Here is a 9,731-nt window from a genome sequence, read left to right on the forward strand (position 1 = left end):
TGATGTGTGTTTTGTCCTATATTTTCATTGAATTTATTTTTATTTTTAATCCCAGCCCTCGTCCCCGCATGTGTCCTTTTGCCTTTTGGTAGGCCGTCATTGTAAATACGTTTTTGGTCTTAACTGACTTTAGTTAAATAAAGTTTAAATAAATAAAATAATGGATTTATGAGTGTATCTCTTCAGCCTGTGTGACATAGGTGTGAAATCTGACACCACTCGAATCTGGGATGTCCCTCCTACCATTTCATTCGCTCTTCCGACTGTCTATCAACTCCTGGCTAAACCCTACATCACAGCCACTGACAAAGTACGGGACTCTTCACTTCAATACAAAGTGATTTTCGTAGTAGGTTAGGAGAGCATTTTCACTAACCCTAACCATTTCCCTAACCTTAACCTCAGTCTCCTAACCTGCAATGCTAATTCTCCTAACCTGCTATGAAAAAGTCACTGATGTATCGAAGTGGAGTTTCCTGACAAAAAAGCACATGCTTGCAATCCTTACATCATAGCGCAACAGGCTAGATTCGTTGTTCTAGCACAGGTATTCACAAACTGGCGTACGCGTACCCTCAGGGGTACGCACAATAAATGTGATTCACATTTTAAAAAAATATATATATATTTTTTTTAAAGTTAAAAACAGTGTAATGAGTGCGCTGAGAGTCGGGAAGCAAGTTCGCGTCGGCCTTGTCAGACTCGTTAAAGGGAAAAAAAGGATTCTGCCAGTCCGTGGTGATTAATCACAGTCCTGATGTCCAGAAGTTATTTTCGGTCATAAGAGATGGTAGCGGCAACGTTATGTACAAAATAATTTTAAAAAGAAGATACAAACAACGCAAATAAACAAACGAAAAAACAATCGGTTGGGGGCAGTAAAACGTCTGCCTTCTTCCCTGGACTCAGAGTATTCTGCCTCGTTAAATCGAGCTGACACTGATGCCTTCTTCCCTGGACTGCGCTCAGAGTATCCTGCCTCGTTAAATCGAGCTGACACTGATGCCTTCTTCCCTGGACTGCGCTCAGAGTATCCTGCCTCGTTAAATCGAGCTGACACTGATGCCTTCTTCCCTGGACTGCGCTCAGAGTATCCTGCCTCGTTAAATCGAGCTGACACTGATGCCTTCTTCCCTGGACTGCGCTCAGAGTATCCTGCCTCGTTAAATCGAGCTGACACTGATGCCTTCTTCCCTGGACTGCGCTCAGAGCATCCTGCCTCGTTAAATCGAGCTGACACTGATGCCTTCTTCCCTGGACTGCGCTCAGAGTATCCTGCCTCGTTAAATCGAGCTGAAACACTGATGCCTTCTTCCCTGGACTGCGCTCAGAGTATCCTGCCTCGTTAAATCGAGCCGACACTGATGCCTTCTTCCCTGGACTGCGCTCAGAGTATCCTGCCTCGTTAAATCGAGCCGACACTGATGCCTTCTTCCCTGGACTGCGCTCAGAGTATCCTGCCTCGTTAAATCGAGCCGACACTGATGCCTTCTTCCCTGGACTGCGCTCAGAGTATCCTGCCTCGTTAAATTGAGCTGACACTGATGCCTTCTTCCCTGGACTGCTCTCAGAGTATCCTGCCTCGTTAAATCGAGCTGACACTGATGCCTTCTTCCCTGGACTGCGCTCAGAGTATCCTGCCTCGTTAAATCGAGCTGACACTGATGCCTTCTTCCCTGGACTGCGCTCAGAGTATCCTGCCTCGTTAAATCGAGCTGACACTGATGCCTTCTTCCCTGGACTGCACTCAGAGTATCCTGCCTCGTTAAATCGAGCTGTTAAGACACTGATGCCCTCTGCAACCACGTACCTATGTGAGAGTGGATTCTCGGCCCTCACTAGCATGAAAACTAAATACAGGCACAGACTGTGTGTGGAAAAGGATTTATGACTGAGACTCTCTCCAATACAACCCGACATTGCAGAGTTATGTGCATCCTTTCAAGCACACCCTTCTCATTAACCTGTGGTAAGTTATTCACAATTTTCTAAGAACAAATAAGGTTTCATATGTAAGATGGTTAAATAAAGAGCAAAATGATTGATTATTATAATATTATTATTTGTTCCCTGGTCCTATAAGAGCTCTTTGTCACTTCCCACGAGCCGGGTTGTGACAAAAACTCACACTCATTCTTATGTTTAATAAATGTATAGTAAAGCGTGGGTGGCAGGTAGCTTAGTGGTTGGACAAGTAACCGTTGGACTAGTAACCGCAAGGTTGCAAGATCGAATCCCCGAGCTGACAAGGTAAATATCTGTCATTCTGCCCCCCCTTCACTGTTCCCAGGCTTTCATTGAAAATAAGAATTTGTTCTTAACTGGCTTGCCTAGTTAAATAAAGGTTAAATAAAAAAATAAAAAGCGTGTGTGTGGCAGGCTTGATGGAAAAAATTATGATCTTATAAAACAACATTTGAGAGTGCGCTGACCCTGGTGCTAGAGGGGGTACGCAGTTGGAGGTTGAAAGATCTTTTGTCGAGATCACGAGATAATCAAAAGTACCACACATCATTCAATAATTTGTTCAGATGCACGAAAACCACTTCATCAAGGAGCCCTGTGGCGGCATTGAGCGCAATGCGGAGCATTTAAGCACCAAACAATGCCTGACAGGCAGCCCTGTCTCCCAAGCTGCGTGCCGCCCCAAAGACCACAGCCAATCGCATGCAAGGAACAATGCAGCTAACTTTGCTGGTCTTGTGAGCTAGCTAGTTAGCTACGTAGTCGTGTTAGCTAGCTAGCTAACTAGCAAGCTAGCTTGTTATCTGTGCTGATTGTTAGCTTGCACAACTGATATGTGCATAATTATAAGGGATACTTCATGTGGATAATATTTACATTTACAGGGGGTGAGCTCTATTCCTGGCTGCTATAGAATCTGATCTAGTTCTGAGGCTGCTATAGAATCTGATCTAGTTCTGAGGCTGCTATTGAATCTGATCTAGTTCTGAGGCTGCTATTGAATCTGATCTAGTTCTGAGGCTGCTATAGAATCTGATCTAGTTCTGAGGCTGCTATAGAATCTGATCTAGTTCTGAGGCTGCTATAGAATCTGATCTAGTTCTGAGGCTGCTATAGAATCTGATCTAGTTCTGAGGCTGCTATAGAATCTGATCTAGTTCTGAGGCTGCTATTGAATCTGATCTAGTTCTGAGACTGCTATTGAGCTCACTCACTGTAAATGTAAATATTATCCCTAAAACATCCATAAACATGAAGTGTCCCTTACAAGTATACACATATCAGTTGTGCAAGCTAACAACCAGCATGTACTGTAACAAGCTAGCTAGCAAACCATACTAGCCAAGTTACAGTGCCTTCAGAAAGTATTCACACCCCTTTGTTGTGTTACAGCCTGCGTGGAATTATGTTTTTATTTTAACAAATTATTAAAAAATGAAAAGCTGAAATGTCTTGAGTAAATAAGTATTCAACCCCTTTGTTATTTTTCTTTATTTTATTTAACCTTTATTTAACAAGGCAAGTCAGTTAAGGAACGGTGTCCCATCCATGGGATGGTTGAGCTAACGTAGACTAATACAATTAGCATGAGGTTGTAAGTAACAAGAAGATTTGCCAGGACATAGACATATCTGATATTGGCAGAAAGCTTAAATTCTTGTTAATCTAACTGCACTGTCCAATTTACAGTAGCTATTACAGTGAAATAATACCATGCTATTGTTTGAGGAGAGTGCACCATTTTGAACATGAAAAGTTATTAATATACAAATTAGGCACATTTGGGCAGTCTTGATGCAAGATTTTGAACAGAAATGCAATGGTTCATTTGATCAGTCTAAACCTTTGCACATACACTGCTGCCATCTAGTGGCCAAAACCTAAATTGCACCTGGGCTGGAATAATAGATTATGGCCTTTCTCTTGCATTTCAAAGATGATGGTACAAAAAAATACAGAAGAACGGTTGGTTTTTTCTTTGTATTATCTTTTACCAGATCTATGGCGTTATATTCTCCTACATTCTTTTCACATTTCCACAAACTTCAAAGTGTTTCCTTTCAAATGGTACCAAGAATATGCATATCCTTGCTTCAGGGCCTGAGCTACTAGCAGTTAGATTTGGGAATGTCATTTCAGGCGAAAATTGAGAAAAAAAGGGGCAGATCCTGAGCAAATTATTATTTACAATGATGGCCTACCGGGGAACAGTGGCAAAACTGCCTTGTTCAGGGGCAGAACGACAGATGTTTACCTTGTCAGCTCAGGAATTTGATCAAGCAACCTTTTGGTTACTGTTCCAATGCTCTAACCACTAGGCTACCTACCTCATCGCAGTACTCCACACATACAATGATCTGTTAGGTCCCTCAGTCGAGCAGTGCATTTCAAACACAGATTCAACCACACAAACCAGGGAAATATTCCAACGTCTTGCAAACGAGGGCACCTATTGGTAGATTAAAAAAAAGCAGACATCGAATATCCCTTTGAACATGGTGAAGTTATTAATTACACTTTGGATGGTGTATCAATATACCCAGTCACTACAAAGATACAGGCGTCCTTCCTAACTCAGTTGCCAGAGAGGAAGGCAACCACTCAAGGATTTCACCATGAGGTCAATGGTGACTTAACAGTTACAGAGTTTAATGGCTGGTATAGGAAAAAACTGAGGAGGGATGAACAGTAGTAATTTCACAATACTAACCTAATTGACAGGGAAAAGAAGGAAGCCTGTGCAGAATAAAAATATTCCAAAACATGCATCCTGTTTGCAACAAGGCACTAAAGTAATACTGCAAAAATGTGGCAAAGCAATTAACATTTTGTCCTGAATAGAAAGTGTTATGTTTAGGGGAAATCCAATACAACACATTACTGAGTACCACTCAGACTTCATCATGTAATGGGTATCCTTGTAATCGTTAAAGACTGGGGAGTTTTTCAGAATAAAAAAGAAACAAAATAGAGCTAAGCACAGGCAAAATCCTAGAAGAAAAACCTGGTTCAGTCTGCTTTCCACCAGACACTGGGAGATTAATTCACCTTTCAGCAGAAGAATAACCTAAAACAAATTAATTCATTAATTTATAATTGGTGGCATTGGATAGAAAACACTCTGAAGTTTGTAAAACTGTTAAACTAATGTCTGTGAGTATAACAGAACTGATATGGCAGGCAAAAACCCGAGGAGAATCCATCCGGAATAAAAAAATTTTTGAGGTCACAGTCCATTCAAATGCTTGTCTAATGGCTATTCAAAGGAATTCCTCCCAGATTGCAGTTCCTATGACTTCCACTAGATGTCAACAGTCTTTAGAAAGGGTTTCAGGCTTGTTTTTGGACAAATTAATTATTAGTTGTAGTTTTTCAAGGTGGCTCTCATTTGGACTGTAGTCTTGTGGCGCGTGTGGATGAGGGAGCGCACCTCGTTATTTATCTCCGGTATTGAACATACTACATTCCGTCTTAAATTGTATCGTTTATTTACATATTAGGGTACCTGAGGATTGATTAGAAACGTTGTTTGACTTGTTTGGACGAAGTTTATTGGTAACTTTTCGGATTCGTTTGTCTGCATGTTGAACGAGTGGAATGGGTGGATTACTGAATCAAACGCGCCAAATAAACTGACTTTTTTGGGGATATAAAGAAGGACTTTATCAAACAAAACGACCATTTGTTGTGTAGCTGGGACCCTTGGGATTGCAAACAGAGGAAGATCTTCAAAAGTAAGTGATTTATTTTATCGCTATTTCTGATTTTTGTGACACCTCTGCTGGTTTGGAAAATGTTTTTAATGCTGGTGTATGCGGGGCTCTGTCCTCAGATAATCGCAAGGTATGTTTTCGCCGTAAAGCCTTTTTGAAATCTGACAAAGCGGTTGGATTAACAAGAAGTTAAGCTTTTAAACGATGTAAGACACTTGTATTTTCATGAATGTTTAATATTACGATTTTTGTATTTTGAATTTCGTGCTCTACAATTTCACCGGATGTTGTCGAGGTGGGTCACTAGCGTCCCACCTAGCCCAAAGAGGGTATTACAAATAAGACAGTGAATGTTACTGAGTGACTGAGTTACAAGACCTAGAAATGGTTGTCTAGCAATGATCAACAACCAATTTGACAGAGCTTGAAGAATTTTGAAAAGAATAATGGGCAAATGTTGCACAGTCCTGGTATGGAAAGCTCTTAGATACTTACCCAGAAAGACTCACAGCTGTAATTGCTGCCAAAAGTGCTTCTACAAAGTATTGACTCAGGGGTGTGAATACTTATGTAAATTAGATATTGCTGTATTTAATTTTCAATACATTTGCAAATATTTCTAAAAACTTGTTTTCACTTTTTCATCATGGGGTTTTGTGTGTAGATGGGTGAGAAAATCCAGTCAAAGTGTATCAATACCTTTTGACAGCACTGTAGCTGCGTTGTTGCTTGCATGTAGCTGGTGTCTTGGGGGTGGCATACAGTCTGGGAAACTGTGCTGCCTGTCGGGCTTCGTTCAGGGCTTAAATGCCCCAAGACCTCTTGGCTCAAGATAAGGGACATTTAACTTTCTAACATTCTAACTTATAAAACTGATAATGAGCTCCAAACACAAATGAAAGCATGATGTTAACGTGAAACGTCTCTTAGAGTAGCAATCAGTGAAAAGGTTCTGGTTCTGATCCACCGTGGGCTCAATCGTCAATGCATCCACTCCTATTTATAGACTTTATCTCGTGATCTCGACAAAAACCATTTTTGTTATGTTGATAATGATCATGAGATAAACAAGGGATTTTTTTTTCCTCTTCATATGTCCTCTCTGGACCAGACCCAGCTGCTATCGCCTTCGTGTCAATGGGAGACACTACTGCTCAGGTAAACCGGTCTGGAACGGACGATTGTTTTCAATTGTAAAAGGCCTGAGTGAACTATCTTCATTGTCTAGGCCCCTTGCTTTTTTCAGTCTTTACTAACGACATGCCACTGGCCTTAATTAAAGCCAGTGTGTCTATGTATATGGATGACTCAACACTATACACGTCAGCTACCACAGCGACTGAAATTACTGCAACACTTAACAGTTGCAGTCAGTTTCAGAGCGGGTGGCAAGGAATAAGTTAGCCCTAAATATTTCTAAAACTAAAAGCATTGTATTTGGAACAAATCATTCACTAAACCCTAAACCTCAACTAAATATTGTAGTAAATAATGTGGAAATTGAGCAAGTTGAGGTGACTAAAATGCTTGGAGTAAACCCTGGATTGTAAACTATGATGGTCAAAACATATTGATACAACAATAGCTAAAATAGGGAGAAGTCTGTCCATAATAAAGCACTGCTTTGCCTTCTTAGCAACATTATCGACAAGGCAGGTACTACAGGCCCTAGCTCTGTCACACCTTGACTACTGTTCAGTCGTGTGGTAAGGTGCCGCAAAAAAGGACTACGGAAAATTGCAATTGTCTCAGAACAGGGCAGCACGACTGGCCCTTGGATGTATATAGAGAGCTAATATTAATAATATGCATGTCAGTCTCTCCTGGCTGAAAGTGGAGGAAAGGTTGATTTTATCACTACTTGTATTTGTGAGATGTTGAATGCACCGAGCTGTCTGTTTGAACTGCTGGCGAACAGCTCGGACACCCATGCATACCCCACAAGACATACCACCAAGGGTCTCTTCACAGTCTCCAAGTCCAGAACAGACTATGGGAGGCACACAGTACTATATAGAGCCATGACTACATGGAACTCTATTCCACATCAGGTAACTGATGCAGCAGTAGAATCAAATTTTAAAACAGATACAAATACACCTTATGGAACAGCGGGGACTGTGAAGAGACACACACAAGCACAGACACACACACAGGCCCAGACACACATACAAATGATAAGACACACACTCTACACATATACACATGGATGTTGTATTGTAAATATGTGATAGTAGAGTAGTGGCCTGAGGGAACACACTAAATGTATTGTAGATATGTGATAGTGGAGTAGTGGCCTGAGGGATCACACTAAATGTATTGTAGATATGTGATAGTAGAGTAGTGGCCCGAGGGAACACACTAAATGTATTGTAGATATGTGATAGTAGAGTAGTGGCCTGAGGGAACACACTAAATGTATTGTAGATATGTGATAGTAGAGTAGTGGCCTGAGGGAACACGCTAAATGTATTGTAGATATGTGATAGTAGAGTAGTGGCCTGAGGGAACACACTAAATGTATTGTAGATATGTGATAGTGGAGTAGTGGCCTGAGGGAACACGCTAAATGTATTGTAGATATGTGATAGTAGAGTAGTGGCCTGAGGGAACACACTAAATGTATTGTAGATATGTGATAGTAGAGTAGTGGCCTGAGGGAACACGCTAAATGTATTGTAGATATGTGATAGTAGAGTAGTGGCCTGAGGGAACACACTAAATGTATTGTAGATATGTGATAGTAGAGTAGTGGCCTGAGGGAACACACTAAATGTAATTGGGTATAACGTTATGACATTTAGTCTCATCAAAAATGTATATAACTGCCTTAATGTTGCTGGATCATTAATACATATAAATACAGATTGTATCCACCAGCACAGCCACATGGACATTTAAAGAAATACAAATAAAACATGACACAGAGTTCTTCGTTTCATTTGTAATAAACATTGAATGTAATATTTACCCCTGTAGCAGTAAAAGGGGTAAAAAAATGATAAATAGGAGTAAGGTTCAATTAGAACTATTCAGAGACCCCCCCCCCCCTTGCCAATTATGTTGAAACTATAATTACTGTATTTAATTCCAGGCTATTCATTACATGTTTACTCACGTTATCTCTCTCCGTGTCGTTCCCCAGCGTGATCTCATCCTGTGTCGGTAACAATACCGATATAAGTGACAAGTTTATCTCGGGCACCTCCCCCGTAGTTTCGTTCTGTTTGCGCGCACTACTAGAAGAGACTTCATCTCCTCCGGTTCGACTCTTGGTCGGTAACTGACTGGGGACTTTAGCGCACGAGGAGGCTGCTCTGCTGACGGTGAAGACATCGAGGAAGAAAAGAAACGCCGTGAAGAAGAATATGAGAGCGAGCCGCAAGTACACCGCGAGCTGCAATGGAGCCATAGGACTCTTCTCTTTCACTCTCTCTCTCTCTCTCTCTCTCTCTCTCTCTCTCTGCTCACCGCCTCTCTCACCAGACAGCGGAGGTGAAGGGACAGTTACACCCGTAAACTCCTGGAACTCCCATAAAGTCTTCTCAGCGGAAGAAGTACTGTAAAAGCAGTCTAATCATTACGTATCGTGACAAAGTGGTCAGGGGGGAATAAATACCTAACCCACAGTCCTCTGCATTAGACTTTCTCCCCATTGCCTGGGGTCGAGTTGACCTAAACCTAGAAATTCAATAGAACTGCTTTACCACTTATCTCTCCCCCCTCTCCTCTCTCTACATTCCTTCTCTCTCCCCCTCTCCTTTCTCTCCATTCCTTCTCTCCCCCTCTCTTTTCTCTCCATTCCTTCTCTCTCCCCCCTCCCTTCTCTCTCCATTCCTTCTCTCCCCCCTCTCTTTTCTCTCCATTCCTTCTCTCCTCTCTCCATTTCTCTCTCTCCCCTTCTCTCTCCATTTTCCTCTTTTCTCTTTTCCCCATTCCTTCTCTCCCCCTCTCTTTTCTCTCCATTACTTCTGTCTCCCCCTCTTTTCTCCATTCCTTCTCTCTCCCCCTCTCTTCTCTCTCCATTCCTTCTCTATTCCCCCTCTCTTTTCT

The 9,731-nt window shown here is 41.6% G+C and overlaps 1 protein-coding gene across 6 annotated transcripts in view; it reads right to left on the bottom strand.

Annotated features, from left to right (window-relative positions):
- Positions 1 to 9,324, bottom strand: part of si:dkey-190l8.2 (solute carrier family 22 member 13) — a 28,969-nt gene extending 19,645 nt beyond the window's left edge. For 2 of the 6 annotated variants that reach the window (XM_014198272.2, XM_014198409.2), the window contains exons 1-2: positions 8,797 to 9,324; positions 4,293 to 4,414 (exon numbers count right to left, since the gene is read on the bottom strand). In XM_014198272.2, the coding sequence (XP_014053747.2) occupies positions 4,293 to 4,414; positions 8,797 to 9,090 (416 nt within the window). In that variant the 5' untranslated portion in view covers positions 9,091 to 9,324. The remainder of the gene's footprint in view (positions 1 to 4,292; positions 4,415 to 8,796) is intronic. The other 4 variants (XM_014198043.2, XM_014198343.2, XM_045710755.1 and 1 more) reach the window with 3 other exon arrangements.
- Positions 9,325 to 9,731: the final 407 nt, after the last annotated feature.

Source organism: Salmo salar, chromosome ssa01 (genome assembly GCF_905237065.1).
Source record: "Salmo salar chromosome ssa01, Ssal_v3.1, whole genome shotgun sequence".
NCBI lineage: Eukaryota > Metazoa > Chordata > Actinopteri > Salmoniformes > Salmonidae > Salmo > Salmo salar.